The sequence below is a fragment of the Pungitius pungitius genome, chromosome 4 (assembly GCF_949316345.1).
Source record: "Pungitius pungitius chromosome 4, fPunPun2.1, whole genome shotgun sequence".
In the NCBI taxonomy this organism is placed as follows: Eukaryota; Metazoa; Chordata; class Actinopteri; order Perciformes; family Gasterosteidae; genus Pungitius; species Pungitius pungitius.
In genome coordinates this window covers 6,335,802-6,356,180 of record NC_084903.1, presented here as the reverse complement: position 1 = coordinate 6,356,180, position 20,379 = coordinate 6,335,802, and the positions used below count along the sequence as shown (strand labels likewise).

At 46.0% G+C, this 20,379-nt stretch overlaps 1 protein-coding gene across 4 annotated transcripts in view; it reads left to right on the top strand.

The window, feature by feature from the left end:
• lrrk1 (leucine-rich repeat kinase 1) overlaps positions 1-20,379 on the top strand; it is a 45,004-nt gene extending 24,625 nt beyond the window's left edge. For 3 of the 4 annotated variants that reach the window (XM_037484964.2, XM_037484947.2, XM_037484973.2), the window contains 22 exons: positions 408-580; positions 790-910; positions 1,710-1,869; positions 4,022-4,200; positions 4,276-4,373; positions 4,486-4,657; positions 4,741-4,901; positions 5,328-5,467; positions 5,735-5,993; positions 7,331-7,500; positions 7,970-8,167; positions 8,247-8,386; positions 8,540-8,677; positions 12,866-13,060; positions 13,216-13,367; positions 14,257-14,374; positions 14,528-14,644; positions 15,299-15,496; positions 15,586-15,800; positions 16,304-16,720; positions 17,317-17,418; positions 19,026-20,379. In XM_037484964.2, the coding sequence (XP_037340861.2) occupies positions 408-580; positions 790-910; positions 1,710-1,869; positions 4,022-4,200; positions 4,276-4,373; positions 4,486-4,657; positions 4,741-4,901; positions 5,328-5,467; positions 5,735-5,993; positions 7,331-7,500; positions 7,970-8,167; positions 8,247-8,386; positions 8,540-8,677; positions 12,866-13,060; positions 13,216-13,367; positions 14,257-14,374; positions 14,528-14,644; positions 15,299-15,496; positions 15,586-15,800; positions 16,304-16,720; positions 17,317-17,418; positions 19,026-19,203 (3,801 nt within the window). In that variant the 3' untranslated portion in view covers positions 19,204-20,379. Of the gene's footprint in view, positions 1-407; positions 581-789; positions 911-1,709; positions 1,870-4,021; positions 4,201-4,275; positions 4,374-4,485; positions 4,658-4,740; positions 4,902-5,327; positions 5,468-5,734; positions 5,994-7,330; positions 7,501-7,969; positions 8,168-8,246; positions 8,387-8,539; positions 8,678-12,865; positions 13,061-13,215; positions 13,368-14,256; positions 14,375-14,527; positions 14,645-15,298; positions 15,497-15,585; positions 15,801-16,303; positions 16,721-16,939; positions 17,020-17,316; positions 17,419-19,025 lie in introns of all 4 variants that reach the window. The other variant, XR_009956012.1, reaches the window with a different exon arrangement.

Genomic DNA, 20,379 nt, shown 5'->3' with positions numbered 1-20,379 from the left:
TCTATCAAACAGGAACACAATCTTTTATTACATTGATGAAAGGTTAGTGAAATATCCACATTTAAATACATAAAGATACAGTTCAGCTTTGCTAGGTTGTATTTTTTTTATCCAGTCATGCATTGTAGAATAAACAGCATAGTGGAATGTAAAGCCCATATTAAGTAGGACCAATTTCAAACAATATTCTCTGTATACCGATTGTATACGCTGGCTAAAACAGCAGAAACATGTTTATCAGTAAGAGAGCACTCGTGTTTCTCAATACTGGTTTTATACGATGACAAGTCAAGCAAACCATCTGCTGGGGAAGAACACAGGAGGAAGAAGCTGTCCTTGTGCGTACTTGTTGTTTCTTTGTTACCCTCTCAATAAAGACCGTAGCTCATGTGTATTGTGGCCTGTAGGCACGAGCACCCAACTCTGCTGTAGTGGTGGTGGGAACACATCTGGACCTCATTGACGCCAAGTTTCGCACTGAAAGGCTGGCCACGCTGAGAGCGTATGTTCTGGCTCTGTGCCGATCGCCCTCAGGGGCTCGAGCCACCGGCTACCCCGATATCACCTGGAAACACCTTCAGTAAGCACACGCTGCACTTTGCATTGTTTGTTTAATCTGCATGCCAGTTCTCACTAATATGTTCAAATGTCTGGTCTATTCAAGTGTGTGTGTGTGTGTGTGTGTGTGTGTGTGTGTGTGTGTGTGTGTGTGTGTGTGTGTGTGTGTGTGTGTGTGTGTGTGTGTGTGTGTGTGTGTGTGTGTGTGTGTGTGTGTGTGTTGGTACTCAGTGAAGTGTCCTGTAAGACCCTGGAGGGCTTGGATGGGCTGAAGAAGCTGATGTACACGGTTGTTCTATCTATGAAAGACCGCAGCAGCACGGCCTGTGGCGGTAAGCTGCTGGGCAGACTGGTGAGTGAGACGTGTGACTGGGAGAGAAAGCTCCACAGATGCTGGTACACATACTAAATACACACGTGCTACTACAGACGCTGGTACACATACTAAATACACACGTGCTACTACAGACGCTGGTACACATACTAAGTACACACGTGCTACTACAGACGCTGGTACACATGCTAAGTACACACATGCTACTACAGACGCTGGTACACATACTAAGTACACATATGCTACTACAGACGCTGGTACACATGCCAAGTACACACGTGCTACTACAGACGCTGGTACACATACTAAGTACACATATGCTACTACAACCGCTGGTACACACATGCTACAGACGCTGGTACACATGTTAAGTACACACGTGCTACTACAGACACTGGTACACATGCCAAGTACACACATGCCACTACAGACGCTGGTACACAATGTGTTTGATTGTTTCATTTAAAGGACGACTTAATGTTAATGTTCAATGTTTACATATAATGTATTAAATAACATACAGACCTCTCATTACCTCTAATGATGAAGATGACATTGTTCACGCAGCAGGGTCAGAACCAGAGGGCAGCTCTCTCCTCTCACAGACTAAACTGTGGCATCATCTCGGGGTAGAGTGTGCTGCACCAAATCCACTCTCCCATCATAGTCAGGCTCCACAATGGGCCATTTGTATTTAACAATGGCTTCTTGTGGCTGGGAGATGTTGAACATAAAGAAAGTGTTTGCTATCGTCACTTCCAGGGCCACAACTGCCTTGTGTTGTTGTGACGGATGTTTCCGTTGTCGCCTCCACCAGATCCCCAAGAGCTATCTGACACTTCAGGAAAGGGTGATAGCAGAGAAGCAGAGGCGAGACGCAGAGGGGGAGGTTCAATACTTGACTGACGTCCAGCTGGATCAGATCATTGAACAGAGCCCAGGAAGTGACATCACAGACTACGGGGACCTGCAGACTGGTACTGTGGAGCTTTCAACATCTGCATTTGAAAGTCGTTTAACTTGTTTTTCTTCCTTGTCTTTTACAAAAGGGTATTTTCATTAATTACGAACGCTTCCAACTGCTGGTTTGCCCCCAAAAAACACATTTAGCTACCCTAGCAGGACACACCTTATCTTCTTTTACACAATTCTCATAACCAGCTTGTGTTGCAAGCAGTGCACAAGTATTCAGTGATGGCAAGGGTTGTTTCTGAAGCCCGAAACGTTCAGACATAAGAAATGCATGTCTGCGTTTCAAATGTGTTTCTTTTACTTATCCATAGTCTTTATGTGTGCATGTGCACTTGATTTGATCCTATCTTGATCCCGTCCACTGAAGTACACTTTGGGCTTCCATGATTCTCCACAATGGAGCTGTGGCGTCTTGTGCAGCATGTGTCTGCAGGAACGGGTTGTTGCTGTAATGCTGGCAGTGAGGGAAAGTTGACTGTCTATTGCCTCACGAGGTTCCTGGCACTAGGACGGCGTTGTCAAAGGCATCAGTCAGGTGGTTGGTGGGAGAGCCTTTCCCTGGAAGGAAGATATGTTCAGTCTTGTCAAGGTTCATCCAATGAGAGACATCAGTTAAACAGGCAGAGATTCCTGCTGCTACCTGTGTCCCATATTGGGAAAAGACACTCTCCCATGGATGTCATGTTTGACCCACCTTTTTCTTATTGTTGAATCTTGACCTTAAGTGAGGCGAGCAGTTCATTAGATGTCCTTCTGGGGTCTCTTGTGACCTCCAGAATGGGTCGCTAATGCACTTGTTATTTTGGAAGGCCGCCCCCCTGGGAAGGTTCACCACTGTTCCAAGTGGATAATGGCTCTCTGGAAGTAGAAATTGCTTAGCAACCCTTTCCAGGCCGTGTGTGTTATTTACTTTGTTTCTCATAGTTCAGATTTGGACACTTTTTCTGTTACCCATAATAAAGTCATAAAAGAACCAAACTTAATGAATGTTATTTGGGACAAAGAAGTACCTGTTCCAATCACTCTATCAGGGAAAATCTGACTTGTAGAAATAACGGGTGTCAGGCTGTGGTTTGCTGGTGCAGGTGGAACAGGAAGTAGGACCCAGGCGCAGGATTCTTACAGAAAGTGTTCTTTATTAAACAGAACAGGAACAGAGGCGTGCTCCAACGACGACTGACAAAGTCGGGGGGCGCCGAGCTGTGCGGCTCAGGCGTCGTCGTGGCGGTGGGCGCCGAGCTGTGCGGCTGCGGCGGCGTCGTGGCAGGGGGGCGCCGGCCCAACCCCTGACCCCACCCCCCCCTCAAGGGCCGGATCCCAGACGGCCCCCAGGGGTGGGGGGGGAGAGGATCAAGGGACGGGAGGGAGGGGGCACGATCCGGGGTCGTGGGGACGGGGCTGGAGACGGGACGGGCGGAAACAGACATCGAGAGGCTGGAGACGGGGCCAGGGACAGGACGGACGGAGACTGGCGTCTGGGGACCGGGACGGGCGTCTTGGGGCCGGTTCGGGCGGAGACGGGGGTCCTGGGGCGAGGGTGTCGTACGTGGCCTGGAGGTGGGCGGCCAGCTCCAGCACCTGCTTCCAGCGTGCGCTGAGGACTTCCCAAAACGGATCTTTAACGTCGAACCCTGCTGAGTCCCTCGGTGGTCGCGTCATTCTGTCAGGCTGTGGTTCGCTGGTGCAGGCGGAACAGGAAGTAGGACCCAGGCGCAGGATTCTTACAGAAAGTGTTCTTTATTAAACACAACGGGAACAGGAACAGGAACAGAGGCGTGCTCCAACGACGACTGACAAAGACAATGACGCGACAAGGGACAACAGGCACACGGGGCTTAAATACACAAGGGAGGTGCAGGTGATTGGACACAGGTGGAAACAATCAGGCAATCACAGGACAAGGCAGGAAGTGAAGTTACCCAGGGACACAAGAGACATGAAAACTACAAAATAAGACATGAAGAGGACCCAAACCGTAACAACGGGAAACTCAAGAGAGCCATGACATTATGTTCTTTACAAGTGTATGTAAACTTTTTACCACAACTGTATATATTTTTTTAAGTGTGATAAATATAAGAAACCAGGAAAGGGGCATATCATTTTTCATGAGGGAACAAAGTGCCATGGACTCTTGTCTTCTGACTCTACCTCCAGCCATCAGCTTCCTGATGGAGACGGGAACCCTGATGCACTTCCCAGACACTAGCCATGGCCTTTGTACCCTCTACTTCCTGTGTCCTGTGTGGCTGTCCGAGTGTCTGGGGAGGATCATGCACCTCAAATCCTCTCGCTCTGTCGCCAGGAATGGAGTGATCCGTGCAGAAGACCTGAGGGTGAGAAAGACCTGCAAAATAGAACAGACATGTTGATGAGACTGAGATCATTTTCATATCATGTTTGTTGTGCAGATGCTGCTGGTAGGAACAGGCTTCACCCCGCAGACAGAAGAACAGTATTTCCAGTTTCTGGCCAAGTTTGAGATCGCTCTTCCTGTGGCCAGTAGCAGGTAAACTGATGTCTTTTTACAAATTGGCGCTGATGCTAAGTAGCATGGCACGCCTAAAGGTTCTTTAAAATGTAGTTTCAAACTCGTACTTTGTTCATTCCTCTTGGCACAGCTATTTGCTGCCCCACCTCCTTCCCCCCAAGCCAGCCATGGACATCCATGGCTTCCGTCAGCAGGCCGACAACACCCTGCAGCGTCTTGTCCAGATGAGTTTTGTTCCTGCTGGATTTTGGGAGCGCTTAATTGCCAGGATGCTCATCGGTCTCACAGAGATGGACCTGCAGGTACTAAAACCAGAGTTCCAGAGTCTCATCATTCACACGCTCCGCTTTTTACTCTCTTTAGCTGAAATGTTGTGTTTGTGCAGTCATTTGAGCCCAAAAGAAACCAACGCAGCAGGAACTCAGTGATCTACAGCTTCGCTGGAACCCAGCAGAGGAGCCGCTGCAGCACCTTCAGAGTCCGACGCAGCCAGACCATATACTGGAAGGAGGGGCTGCTGGTCACTTTTGATGGAGGTTACCTCAGGTCAGAGCGTGGACTGGAAGGTGTAGAGAGTAATGCAATGAAGAATGTAAGGGTCAGAGCTATCCTCAGCCAACTTCCACAAGGGACATCACAGCTGATTTCTCACAGAATACAGTGTTTTTACAATGAGAACAAGCCATGTTTGTTCAGAATATGCATCTCAATATTCACCACCACGTTTTACTGGGTGTAAAGCTGAAGGTTTAACGTACTTAATAACAGTTTCAATGTTAAGAATCAAATGATGTTCCAATGACATGATTGTGTTATTGTAATGAGAGCATACACAGGATAGGATAACAATACAACTGACACCAGTGAAGGGAACATGAAGGTGTAACTGCATCAAATGTCTGTTCTTTGTACTCCATGGGGGGGGGGGGGAAGCAGATGAAGGTTCAGTGACACGTGTTTGTGTTTCTGCAGCGTGGAGTCGTCCGATATCAACTGGAGGAGGAAGAAAAGTGGAGGCATAAAGATTATCTGCCAATCAGAGATGAGAGACTTCTCTGCCATGGCCTTCATCACAGACAACGTGAATTCTCTGATTGAGCAGTGGTTCCCTGGTCAGTGCACTGCTCTCTCAGCATCTCTCAATTCCTTTGAAATAAATAAGGACACATCAGCTTAAGACAGTTTTGTTGCAATCTTATTTGATCATTCACAAGAGTAATATGCTATATACAGAGCATTGATATAGTAGCACACAGCAATTAAATATGTAAAGATATATGGTTCCAAAGTTCCATGGTTCTTCTGGCTGTGTGGACCATATGCATGAAGGTGTTCAGCCCTCCAGAAGACGTCATGTATCTACGTGTCCTCCCTCGTAGCTCTGACTGCCAGTGAGAGCGATGGCAGCCTCCTCATGGAGCAGTACGCCCCGTGTCCACTCTGTGCCTCACTGGGCCGACCCCAGCACCAGGTGGGAGAAAAAGGAGCAGGTGGAAATGGGGTGCATTACTTTAACATGGAGGACTGTGTGCTGGCTGCAGTGGAGAAGGAGCATATCATCTGTCCTCAGCACCCTGACCAGCCCGTCACCCTGCAGGAGCTGGTCCCAGAGCTGTTTATGACCGACTTCCCAGCACGGTAACCTCTGACCATTGAATACATTGTTTAATGTACATCCTCATGTGGTTATTACAACAGGTATGTTTCACACACACGCCTGACCCCTTTTAATATCAATACTGCTGAATACACAGAAGGGTAACAGCTCATTCTTCAGACATTTTTGCATCTTGCACTTATGCACATTGATTGAGTCCTGACAAAGCTCATTTGAGTCAATATAGTCAGTCCTTAACTGGTGGAGACCAGGCTCATTGCAGGGATCATCCAGCTTACTTACTGAGGGGATCAATGAGGATGAGTGTGTGTGTGGTTGACAGTACATCTCTAGTAGTAGCATGCTATAGCAGATGGTAGATGGTAAATAGACTGCAACTGTTTATCTCTTTTCTGGTGTTCCAACCACTAAACACTTCATGTCATCACCCAGGAATCAGAAATTGAGAATCAATAATATGTCAGACATAGGAATTTGACTTGGCAGTTGGTGCATGAAAGCAGACAGTATGATAATGGACAACAGACAATGTAGTGCAGCAATAAGATAAAAAATATAATAAAATATATGCTATGGGTTAGTAATCTAAAGCTATGGGTTAGTTAAGTTAAGAAATAAAGATGCACCAGCCAACAGAAAGTGACAAAGTGTATGTACGTGTATTGTGTAAAGAGTCTATTCACCCATTCACTGATTCACAGTGCCACCTGCGTCAGTAACAAACATTCACACTCTTTGGTTCAGCAACAGGAGCAATGGTGGGGTTAAGTGTCTTGCTCCAGGACACAAGGACACATGCACACATGGAGACACGGGTCAGTAGGGCCTCTGATTGGAGGACAACTGAGCTCTTCACTCACCCACAGTTCCCCTAGAGTCAGACAGATGCTCCAAATATTAGTACTGGTCTACTGGCGCTTGTAAAAATGAAGGACAAATGTTGGTATAAACACAATTCCTAACATGGTCCGCTTTACAGCTGGATACTAGTGTAAGTAGATGTTTCTATATTTCACTTGGCTAATGCTGGCTTTACATTACATTACTGACGTTTTTCAAGGACAGATTTTCTATACAGCTGTTTTGTGGCAATTACCAAAGTACTTTAGTGTGACCCCTCACCAATGAAGCTTTATGTAGGGAAAAGCTGATGGTTGTAAGTTGCAACAAAACCCACAATGTGTCCAGATGAACTAACTTTGTTAGGAGATCCAACTAATTAATGCTTACACAAACATTTTCAGCGTTCAGAGGTTTTATTGTTACTGGTCTAATCGTTGCTCTGTGATGATGGGTCCGCCTGTGGAGTTTAGAATAAGGGACACTGACTGTGTGTTTGGGTGTGTGTGTGTGTTAGGCTGTTTTTAGACAGGGCTCAGCTGGAGTACTCTGAGGAGGAGAAGAACATCGTTGGTCAGGGTGGCAGTGGCACAATCATCTATAGAGCCCGATATCGTAACCAGCCGGTGGCCATTAAGCGCTTCCACTTCAAGAAGTGTCGACAGCAGCCCATGAGCAGCGACACAGGTACCAAGCATCTGTTACATCAGCCAGCGTCACATGGCCACTATACCTTTCAACACCGCCTATATTAAGAGTACTCACCAGCCAGTGAGTCAGGTTGATCTGCCTTACACAAAGGAAAAGACTAGCAGTGAGAAGGTGAGCCACCTCCAGTGAACACTGAGCCATGTAATGAGTTACTAGGATGAGATGATGTGCTGTTTGGCTACGTTTGGCACTTTAGAACAAGCAGCAGCTCCCTGGCTGTTCCGTACTCTACTGAAAACAGGCGTCCTACCTTTTCACTCCAATCAAATTTCAGTCAAACTGTGAATATTTACATCCCTGAAGTTTTCACTGTTGCATCTAGTGACACTGTTTCCCATAGTGATCAGCTATTTGACATGTCACACATCCTGTCTGTGTTTCACAGTTGAAAGTTTTTCTTTTGCAAACTCGACTGTGCCTTTTGTTCCGTTCTTTCTTGCCTCAGACACCATGGTGAAACACCTGCAGTCTGCAGATGCCTGTCGAAGCTTCTCCGAGTTCCGCCAGGAGGCCAGCATGTTGCACTCTCTGCAGCATCCCTGCATCGTCCCCCTGGTGGGCATCAGCATCCACCCACTGTGCTTCGCCCTGCAGTTGGCCCCCCTGGGCAGCCTTAACACCGTGCTGGAGGAGAAGCGCAAAGGTCCGTAGAGATTGCTGCATGCATTCACTTTGGCCCTCAAGTTGGTCCTAAAGACTGTGTCTATGTTTTCTCATGGTAGGAGCCGGGTACATGCCCCTTGGTCACATGCTAACCTATAAAGTAGCCTATCAGATCGCAACAGGACTGGCGTACCTTCACAGGAAGAGCATCATCTTCTGTGACCTCAAATCTGACAACATCCTGGTGTGGTCTCTGGAGGTCTGTGTGGTGCCATAAGACAGAATTCTAATGTCTTTATGAAATAACATCAACATATAACAGTCCAACTTACTTCCTGCGGTTTCACAATCTAATGATGATGGAGACGTGCATTATTTTACCTGTCCACTCAATTCTGTTATTGTTTTCCAGGTGCAGGATGCACTTAACATTAAACTGTCCGACTATGGCATTTCCCGACAAACCTTCCATGAGGGGGCGCTAGGGGTGGAGGGCACACCGGGTTACCAGGCTCCTGAGATCCGACCAGGCATCGTGTATGATGAGAAGGTACTGAGCCCCCCTGACCTTTTTAAGATCTGCTCGTCCCATTTACACAGCTAATTTATTTTTTGAATAGTAAATGAAACATGATATTTTTTCTCAGGCAGGCTGTTATATATGTTATGTTATATACACTCACCTATATTGGTAATTTCTCATTAATGCAATTATCTAATCAACCAAACACATGGCAGTTGATTCAATGCATTTAGGGGTGTGGTCCTGGTCAAGACAATCTCCTGAACTCCAAACTGAATGTCAGAATGGGAAAGAAAGGTATTTTGAGCGTGGTATGGTTGTTGGTGCCAGACGGGCCAGTCTGAGTATTTCACAATCTGCTCAGTTACTGGGATTTTCACGCACAACCATTTCTAGGGTTTACAAAGAATGGTGTGAAAAAGGGAAAAACATCCACTAACCTTGAGGCGGATGGGCTACAACAGCAGAAGACCCCACCGGGTACCACTCATCTCCACTACAAATAGGAAAAAGAGGCTACAATTTGCAAGAGGTCACCAAAGTTGGACAGTTGAAGACTGGAAAAAATGTTGCATGGTCTGATGAGTCTGGATTTCTGTTGAGACATTCAGATGATAGAGTCAGAATTTGGTGTAAACAGAATGAGAACATGGATCCATCATGCCTTGTTACCACTGTGCAGGCTGCTGGTGGTGGTGTAATGCTGTGGGGGACGTTTTCTAGGCACACTTTAGGCCCCTTAGTTCCAATTGGGCATCGTTTAAATGCCACGGCCTACCTGAGCATTGTTTCTGACCTTGTCCATCCCTTTATGGCCACCATGTACCCATCCTCTGATGGCTACTTCCAGTAGGATAATGCACCATGTCACAAAGCTTGAATCATTTCAAATTGGTTTCATGACAATGACATGACAATGAGTTCACTGTAGTAAAATGGCCCCCACAGTCACCAGATCTCAACCCAATAGAGCATCTTTGGGATGTGGTGGAACGGGAGCTTCGTGCCCTGGATGTGCATCCCACAAATCTCCATCAACTGCAAAATGCTATCCTATCAATATGGGCCAACATTTCTAAAGAATGCTTTCAGCACCTTTTTGAATCAATGTCATGTAGAATTAAGGCAGTTCTGAAGGCAAAAGGGGATCAAACACAGTATTAGTATGGTGTTCCTAATAATCCTTTAGGTGCGTGTGAGTGTATACTTTTGGAATTCAAGTAAAACCGATTACCATTAAATCTACTAGAAATGCCTAGATGTGAGCACCTCAGCCCTCTCTGTCGACATCCATGTAAAATGCAGCCAGTCATGGTGTTGATTACATGGCTGTAATAATAATGACAATATTTAGGGCTGTCAGAGTTAACAAGTTAATCTATGAGATTATTGTGTGAGATTAAAGCAATAAAAGATTTTTACGCAGTTAACTTTGTTAACTTCCGGTATGCGATGACTGGTTGCCACCCGTCCCTCAAAATTCGGAATTGTCCCGTCTTTGAGAATAAAATAGTGTGTCCTGATTTGAATCAATACGGGACGGGGTTTCAATGCAGCATCTGATGCAAATAAACTCCCCCAAATTCCCCCTATTCTGCCCCTGATTGGGAAATACTCACTGCCATTGTTGGTTTGATTGGCCGTGATCCTGAAACCAACCATTCAGAGTCAGTGGAGGGTGGGTCTCTTGGTGGAGTGTCGATTTGAAAGAATGGCGGAGCCAGCTCCCGATGCCCCCCCGCGTCCAGCTGTGGATCAAAAATACCAACGAGAGTGTGAGGAATCACCGGGGGATTGCAACTTTGATAAAACAGTACAGTAGACAATAAAACTCATTAATACAATAAGAACAAAAGAAATAATAAACAATAATCAGATCAAGCAGTAATTTGTCAACATCACATAAAGGCCTGTGTGTAGAAATGAGTTTAATTTACAGTAGGCCAGAGGGGAACGTCTTCATTTCCCCTCCAATTTTTCATCCTTTCATTCCAAATTCAAATTACGACCAAAACTGGATTATTATAGCTAGTTATAAAATAATGTTGATAATTATGATGATAGTACTGTAATTGAAGTAAGGAAGCCACTAGAGCTTACTGCTTTACTGAGCCTGACTGTCTAGAGGAAACCTTCAAAGAGCAGAAAAAAGCTCATGGAATGTGCTGACACACTCATTTCCTTCTCTCCTTTCCCTTAATCTCCCTTTTTTATTAGGCTTAACCATTCTAACATTATGCAGACTAGGCTGGAGAGTGAACAAAGGATGGAGCCACTGGGAAAGAAAGAGTGTAATGGGAAAATAAATGAAAAGCAGCTACATGGCTGTAACCGTGTTGGCGCGTGTCGGGCAAGAAAACAAACACGTATTTGTCTATTAAGCATCTGGACAATATACAGTAACACAACTGGAAAGCTGTTCTAACCTGTGTTTACCTCTAAATCATCATTCACACACAGAACCACCTGATCCTAACCCTAACCCTGAGCCACAGACTCACAGCGTCATTACCCAGCCTGTGCGTGCCCCAAAGATTCAGTAAACAGTTAAGTGTTAAAGCAATGTGTTAATATAAATTCAGTTTTTATTGGAAGTACTTTACAGTTGTGTGCAGGAATGGACCAAATATTGACTGGGGGATGTACAAAGGCTTAAATGTCCACACACCATCTCAGTTGTGACCAGGGTGAGGATCCGTGTCAGTGGGGGTCAGGGACCTGCCAATGGGAGGACCTGGGGTCAACAGGTCCCCATATAGTCTCATCTCACCCCTGTAAGCAGGCCGATCTCCAATGGATGCAACGTTACGAAGCTGCCCCGCCTGGTGGCTGGTGCACAGGGAGAGGAGGAGGAGACCTGTATTGATGGCCAAGGAACCTGTTCTTCCAAAGATGGCACACAAAATACACACAAAGCCAGCACACTCTTTTTTTAAAGGACTGAACAAAGAGATTATGAAGAAACTACAGTAGACAGAGATTAGTAAATAAATTAGTATTAGTTCCATCCCCCCTCAGTCCATCACTTGTGTGTGGTGGAAACCCAACACTGGCCATCGCACTGAGCACCATCCCAACAGGGAAACATGGTGGTGGTAGCATCACTCTGTGGGGCTGCTTCACTTCAGCAGCTGCAAAACTAGTCAGAATTGAGCCAAATACAGAGCAATCCCTGAAGAAAATCGGAATCAGGATCAGAATCGGCTTCATTGGCCATGTGTGATTGCACATGCATGGAATTTACACATTGCTCTCAGATATACAAATAAATATTAAACAGAAAAGAAAAAAGACATTAGAGACAACAGAATAGCCAACTTAAGTCTGTTTGAGTTCCACTACAACATGGGAACAAGTCTGAGGGGGGTGAACACATCTCTACCAAGTGATGTCAACACTGAAGTAGTTGGGTGCTTTTGGCCCTGAACAACGGTTTGCCTCTGCAGTTATTCTGCGAAGTTCAACCACTCTCTGTGACCATCTAGACAGGAAGTCATTGCAGGGGTAAATTGTAAACAAGGGGGACCTGGGGCCCTGTGATTCCAGAGTATATTAAGTCCATTTCCCATTGGACACAGACACCCACTCACATCTGGCCTCTGACTTCAGTGGGAAAGTTCCCAATCACGATGCGTTGCGTGGACACATAACAGCTCTGATAAGCAGTGATGGAAACCCGACCCATTATGGCCTCCTGTTCCGGTGCAAAGCGGTGTTGCATTTTTTAGTGAATATGTCATGAATAAACTCAACAGAGATTTGGTCCATTACTTTAATTTAGTAATGTACAAAACATGAGAGGCTCTCCTCGAAGCCCCCAGGCTCCAGTCAGACAACACGCATCTAGAAATAGCCTTACTGGTGTATATCCCACTTCATTTAAATCCAAGACAGACACGAAATAAACTGGTTCCAATTGTTTCAACTGTCACAAAAGAGTTTAAAGAGACTGAAAAGTAACTGATAAAGATAAGAAAGAACTAGAGTAACATTTTATAGTTACAAATTGTGCTTCTGGCGCATTCTTGAGGCCAGTTCCTGATACAGGAATGTAAGAAAGTGGTATATGACGAATGACGTCTGGACGTGCGGTGGAATATCAGGTTTTATACGGTGTCATGTTGCATAACCTTCATTCCCAGCACTCACTTGAATTCAACTGGAGGTGTTAATAACCTCTTAAATATGACATGATGTCCCTTGTTCTTCCTAAAGGTGGACATGTTCTCCTACGGTATGGTGCTGTATGAGCTGCTGTCCGGACAGAGGCCAGTGCTGGGCCAGCACCAGCTGCAGATAGCCAAGAAGCTCTCCAAAGGCGTCCGGCCGGTGCTGGGCAGCCCCCAGGAGGTCCAGTTCTGCTGCCTGCACAGCCTGCTGACCCAATGCTGGGACACCAAGCCGGAGAAGGTGAGGCTTCCTGCTTGTTCTCCTTCGGTAGGAGAGCAAGAGCTCAGTGTGCGCAGGTACTCCACAGTAGTTAACCTTACTGTACGTAGCTAATAACAAAGTGTGTGTGTGTGTGTGTGTGTGTGTGTGTGTGTGTGTGTGTGTGCGTGCCTCAGAGGCCGGTGGCCATGCAGTGTGTGAGACAGATGCAGCAGCCCAGTTTCCCCTGCCTCAAGTATGTATTGTCCTGTGACAGCCACTCGCAGCTCTTCCTGTCCCAGCTGCAGGGACAAGGCGCTGTGTTCTGGGACGGAGACAAGGACAACAGGTGTGTTTCTTTAGCCTGCTAATGCTCTATCAAAACGTCCTCTTAGTCCGACATTTTCCCTTCAAAAGCATTTAATCAACATATAATACTGTTATTATGTGGTAATATGATTATTAAAGGCAATATTTTGCAGTAATTTGATTTAATTAATGTAAGAAATGTCACTGGAATAGACAAAAACGTGCTTTTTCTGACCAAATATTCATAAGACTCGCTGCTTATTTTTGTTTACATCCTTCTAAGCATGGTAGTCTTCACATAAACATTCTAGAAGTGTATGTTATAGTAAATGACTGTAAACCTGAGCCATCTCATTCTACTTGTTAAGAGTCCAGGAACAAGTCACCAGCCTCTATGGAGTGCAGCTCTCTAGCAGGGAAACATGCTATTAAAAGCTCTTTAAGATAAGACAGCACTTGACCAGCAAGTGCCTTGTAAGTGAGGAGAAGTACCTTAAATTCTATTCTTGATTTAACAGGAAGCCAGTGCAGAGAAGTTAATACAGGAGTTATATGATCCCATTTCTTAGTTCTTGTTAATACACGTGCTGCAGCATTCTGAATCAACTGGAGAAGTTTAAGAGATTTAGAGAATTAATGTAACAAATGTTTGTAATGTAGTTAAAAAGGGCATGAGTAATCTTTGATCTCATATAACTTGAACTGTCATATAAAGCAAAGATCATCAGCACAACAGTAAACAGTAATCAAACTGTATTGAATTATGCATCTAAATGAATGAATGAACTTTTTTTGTCTGATGCTTTATGTGCCGGCCCATTCATCAAACATGATGATCCTAGTTCTCCTTGAGACACCCCTGACATAAGAGAAGGGGAAAGCTATTCCCACAATATGTTGAGGTGAAGGTGTTTTCTGTGGTGGCGTAGGAACTACAGTGTGGTGAATGTGGAGGAGGGCCAGGTGGAGGTGAAGAGGATGTCCTGTGCTGGAAGCAGGATCAGCTGTCAGATGAAGATGGGTAACATTCTGTGGATGGCCACTGAGGTACACCCCACATGAAACCACATCCACCCTTTCCATGCAAACCCTTGTATTGCTTCACGTCTCACTGTGCTGCCGTCCTACTTAGAGCAGCTTTGGGTTAAAGGACTCTTCTAGTCGTTCAAGGTGAAACATCTCGGTGTGTTTTTTTGACAGGACCAGGAGGTTTTCATCTACAGTCTGAAGGACATGTGTCCTCTCAGTCAACCCCAGAAACACTTCTCCTGTCCAGCCATCATCACCTGCCTGTTCCCTTTCCCGGCGAGAGAACAGGTGAGCTCACACACACACACACACACACATCGGGGCTGTAATATATGTGCACAACTGTGTTGTGTTGTGTGCATTGCTGGGATTATCATAAAGGGGTTTTCTCACCCTTTAGCACAGAGCACCTTTTAAACTGGTACATCCACATCAATAGTCCGAGCAGCACCCCCCTACGTGTGTGCTTTTCATTCATGCCAGCTGCATGAACACTTTTCACATTACAGTTCCAACTAGAGAAAGGCAAGAAAGAAAGATTCTGTGTTAAGAGATCAAAGTATTATCACGCTCTAGAGCAGACCTTTCATTTAGAAATCGTCTTCCCTCATTTCACCCTACTTCCAACCCACTGCTGTTTGAAAAGGGCTTTAGAGGGAGCGGAAGTGGACAGGAACCTGTCGGCAGTCTCTGATGCATTCCCGGACATTAATCTTCTTTAAAGTCAAGACAAGGAGACACAGACAGATGGGATGGTCACAGCTTTAGTACAACCAGTAATGACAGTGTTCTCATCACGCAATAAAACAGCCAGCAGCATGATGCCCCTCTGACCTCTGACCTAGAATCCAGGTGTACACATTACAATGTGCCAGGGGCACATGTCACAGCAGTACAGGAAACGGGTGATGACTCAAAGTGAAATGTTCCTCACCTGTGAAGAGCCTGGCCAGAGTGTTTGCGGGGATGTCTGACGGCCTGGTGGCGGTGTACATCCTAGTGGAGGACATTCCCCTGGACGGGGAGACCTACCTGTGCTCACACACCCTCAACAAGACGGTGTTTGCTCTAAAGGACTCCGATCCCAGGCAGAAACCCTACCCAGTCAGGAGCATGGCACTGGTCAGCAGTGGCTCTCAGGTGAGCACATGAGTTCCTGTGACGTCTGTTTACATCTCTGCGTGATGGATGTTGAGTTCTCCATCCTCCCCGTCTGTGGTGTTTGCCAGTTATGGTTCTCCAATGGTCCCGGCGTGCTGGTCATTGACTGTGTGAGTCTTCGGGCGGTTCAAAGGCTCGAGCCCTACAACCCGCCTTCCTCCATTGTATCCATGACAACCAGCTTCAGTCTGTGGGGAGAGGAGGCCGTGTGGACTCTGGACGACCACATGAACACACTGCTGCTCTACCACGCTGCGTCCTACCAGCTCTGTGCCAAGTACTGGTGAGCGGGCACAACCTTGTTCAATAATAAAATATACAGTATTATTGGCCGTTAAACCAAAGATACGTAAATGTTATACGTTTTTACATTCTAAATGGTTCCTCTTACTAGAGCTACCTTTAAACATCAATGATGATCAGAGGAGCTGCTAATTTGACCTTACAGAATCTAAGAAATGCTAATGTGAGCAGTCCATGTAAATCGTGTTTTAGCTCATGACTTTCAAATGCAGAAATGCAAACATGAGACTGTGTGACTCATTTACAGTAAGAAATAGACCTCAAATGCTTGTCTTAGACTAGAAAGCTGTCCTTTGCATTGCTTTGAAGCAAAAGAGCACTCTTGGCTGATCTATACATATATGTATATATTTGCCCGGCTAGCTAATGCTAACCACAAAGTAACCCAGTGACCTCTTTGAGGTGACACATGCATTCTTAACCTCTGCTTGTACAGTTGAGCAGAACCCAAACGGTGTGTGTTGAATCATGGCATGCTTTCAGCTGCGGAGACAGCACTCCTCTTCGGGATGTCTTCGCTGTGCATCGTCCTGCAGCAGTTACCATGGCTACAACCGCTGAACCCAACCCAAAAGACCAGGAAGAGAAGCTGGAAGGCACAAGTGGAGAAGTGTCATTGATCTACAGTGAGGGGGCGGGCACTCAGATCATCCAGCACCAGGACTCCCAGACGGACTACTGCTCCATATCATCCATCTGCTCAGACCGCTCCAGCTCCACAAGTCTCACCTCATTAGTCAGCCGCAGCACTGTGCCTCTGGCTGCAGACCCAGAGGAGACGGCCAGGGACCAGGACCAGCGGCCTTCCACCAAGCCTAAGTCGGATCTAGACACTGCCGAGACCAGGAAGCTGCAAGCCTTCACTCTGCTGCCAGTGAAAGGAACACTGTGGATCCCCAGGTACTGAGTACCCTAACGCACAAAGGAGTCTAAATAGGAACCAAGCTGGTCATCCCTGTAAACGTTGTATTTTAGTAGTGATAGAGATAGTGTGCAACATGTCCTCCTGAGCCTGATATGCAACCAAAGGCTGTGAAAATGCTTTATCTATACTAGTCCCTCCTAATGTTAGTAATTCGGGGATGTCACATGCATGTTTCTTTGTTCCTTGTGATGCAGCTCATCAGAAAGCTTTTCGACTTCTGTAGTGTGATAGCAGATGACAGTGACAAAGGGAAATGGTGGCTGGGAGCCGCAAGGTTGGTGGTTTGAATCCCGGTGGCTCCATGTGCCACATTGAAATGTCCCTGAGCAAGACTCTTAACCGCTAATTGCTCCCCAGTTAAAATGCAATGTAAGTTGCTTTGAATAAAAGTGTCATGTAATGCAATGACAAGGAGGCTGATTCTTCCAACGATAACACCATGTTATTTCTCCTCCGTTGTGGGTGGGACTTACTTGCACTGTGTTTCTAGTAAACACCATTTGAATCAGGTGGCACTTCACTATATTCAGTGTACGCACGTGATATTTATGTGTGTGTGGTTGTTTGGCAGGCGCGGAGGCGACGTCATGGTCGTTGAAATGCAGGTGCATGGTGATCAGCTGATGGGGCGTGTCACTGCTGTTCTCAGTCCACCTGGATGTTCGTCTTTGGGGTGAGCTCACTTCCTGTTTAGAGCTCTCAAGTCTCCACAAAACATAATGTGGGATTTAAAGCTGTGCAAAAATGTGTCTGTTAGTTAATTTTCCCTGCACATTTTGACACCATGATGTGAGCTATGGGAGTATTCAATGTTTATTTAGCGACATTCATTCCAAAGACATGTAGTAGTTGACACTTAAAGACAACTATACCAACATGGAGCAGGCAGCGTGTTGGTAATGAAGCAGGAGGGACACAGCCTCACAGTCTATGACACGTCACAGACAGGAAGCCAACAGCAACCAGCTGCAGTGCTTACGTTGAGTTAATACTGCTCTAAAAATATACTGTTAGTATTAAGTGAAAAAAAGAGTTTGCTGCACCCTCTGAACCAGGCTCTCAACCTGTGACCCACAAGACCACTGCAGAAAGGAAGCCTGTTGAATGCCAGAAGTGGAAATGTCTCAAACACACATCGATAAGACAGAGTTTGACTTATGAACAAGGCTGTAACACTCTGTAACACACTGTATGGTGATGTGAAAATAAATGGCAGTAAAAGCATCTAAGGATGTCCATTTACAGCTCTCCTTCTCACAATGCAAAGAAAACGCATTGAACAGGTTATCTAATTATTGGTTTTAAGACTTGGTTAAATCAATAATGCATTGACTTATTATACATAACTTTAATTTACTGTTAAATAAGCCTCGTCCTTTTTCTTCATTTGAAACTGTCATTTCTGAATAGATTTCTCTTCCAGCTGCATGAAGCACATTTTTTTCAGAGCTCTGCATGAATTCACTGATGCAGCTTTAATGAAGCTCAGCAACATCCTTCATCATGTACTTATGGTGCTCAGCTGCAGAGTCTGTAATTATTTCAGTAAAGAAGGCAGCAGCTGGTCCTTTGCAGAAAGGACTCCTGTGTGAGTTTCCACAGCAGGGCCTGGCTTTTTAGCAACAGGCAATAAAAAGGCCACCCAAAACAAGGCCCTTAATAAGCAGTTATTACTTGGTGCACCTGTAGCATAGAGGCACATTGAGGGGTCATGACTTGGGTCGAGGGAGGGGTTGTCAGGTTCATTTTCATCACATAGCTGCTGTTGTGTTGTTCCATCATCTCATTGGACGAGTTATTAGTGATGTGTCACCGCCCCACCTGTTCCTGTAACCCGGCGGCTGTATATCACAGAATAGGAGCAAGCATCACTGGACCATAATGATACACCTCAGGAAGATGAAAGACAATAATTCAGGGTCCTTCTGTGTGCTACGGGACACACCCAGCAGCTCTTCTCCTTCCCAGAATTAGAGAAAGTTTCAACACTCCTCTTGGATCCATTTCAGATTTTTTTTTCTCCAGGACGGTGACATCTTTGAGCAGGATTAATCTCGTTCTTTACAAGAACAAGACAAATATCAACTGGAGTGCTAACAGTACTTTCAGTATGCTCAGTGGCTTTGCAGGGAACCTCTTCCTGGGATTGCCTGCTAGCTTCTCGGAGCAGCTAATTACAGGGCGTCAACTTTAGCTCCCTCCCCGCATTGCATCCCTCTTTCCCCCGTAAATCGATCTGTGTGCAGCGACCCTCACTTCTCTCCTATGTCCTCCCCTCAGGATCCTGGAGGAGGCCGCACTGGTGGCAAAGGACACAGTTGTATGTGGCTTTCAGAAGGAAAACATGGAGTGGTGCCTGTGTGTCTGGAGGGGCTGGGGCTGCCACGAGCTGGAGGTCTTCTACCAGTCCTACGAGGAGCTGGGCCGCGTGGAGACCCGCATGAGGAAAAGAAGGTAGCTGTTGTGCTGCATCGTAGACGTGCAGAATCGCAGCTCTGTATGGAGGCCGAGCCGAGGGGAATACGCAGCGACAGACTACCAGTGTTCAGAGCGGGGGGCGCTGACATCAGGGCGGGGGAGGGGGGCTGAGCCTCCAGCTGTGCACAGCGGTTAGGTCCCCTCACTACATACCTCTGTACCAATAATAAAGGTGGACATGAGGAGCCTGAGGCTGACTCACAAATCAACCAGAACCAGAACACAACCTGTGCACTGGGGATTGGATTCAAACTGTTTGGCATGACTGGAATCAAGCTCAAGACGTGGTGGACTGTGTCTGACTCCAGCTGCTGCAATCCAACGTTTATTCTGCCTGTCTATTTCAGTGTCCTTTTATTAAACTCTTCCAAGAGCAACTTAACGGATGGGGACTTTCTTTACAGACAAGTATAAACTCTCTTTGAATGGGTTGGTTGAAGAAGATGCAGCCCAGAAACAGCTGATGTTGTAGATGGGTGGAGGGTAGTGACACTGGCTCAGAACACAGTGTTCCTCTCTCTATCTGTATCACAGGAAGTGCATGACAGCCAAAGCTCCCGTAACACAGAACATCTGTGTTCTATTTAACATTATGCAACAGGCCAGTGGTTTGCAGCTCTTACCATGGAAACATACTTTAGAACATGAAGCTTTATTCTGGTTTAAGACACCACAGAGCTTTCCTGGAACAGGGGGCAATGTGCAGTTATCTTTGTCACAGGACTCGGGTTACCCTTACTTGTAGGAGACACAAGCCGGCCATGGTTCATTTCTTTTATAACCCAACATCACAAATTACAAATATGTCTGAGAAGGTTTTACAGTCTGTACACGTGCAATATCCTCTGTCCCAGAACCGTCACATGGGCACAGGAACAACGCCAGAGGAGGGATCCCCCCTCGGATGGACAGACTGCATTGGATTTCATGTGTATAAGACTCTTGAAGTCTGACAAGCAGGCCGGTATCGTCTAGCTTGATCAACAAATACAATTGGGTATCGTCTTCATACCAATGAAAGTATATGCACTGATTTTATTACCTAAAGGAAGCATATAACAATCGGTCCAAGCACAGGACTCGGTGAACAACATTGGTGGTCATCGAGGTTTCGATGTAAACTGGGATCGATCCCACAAATACAACATCAACCAGC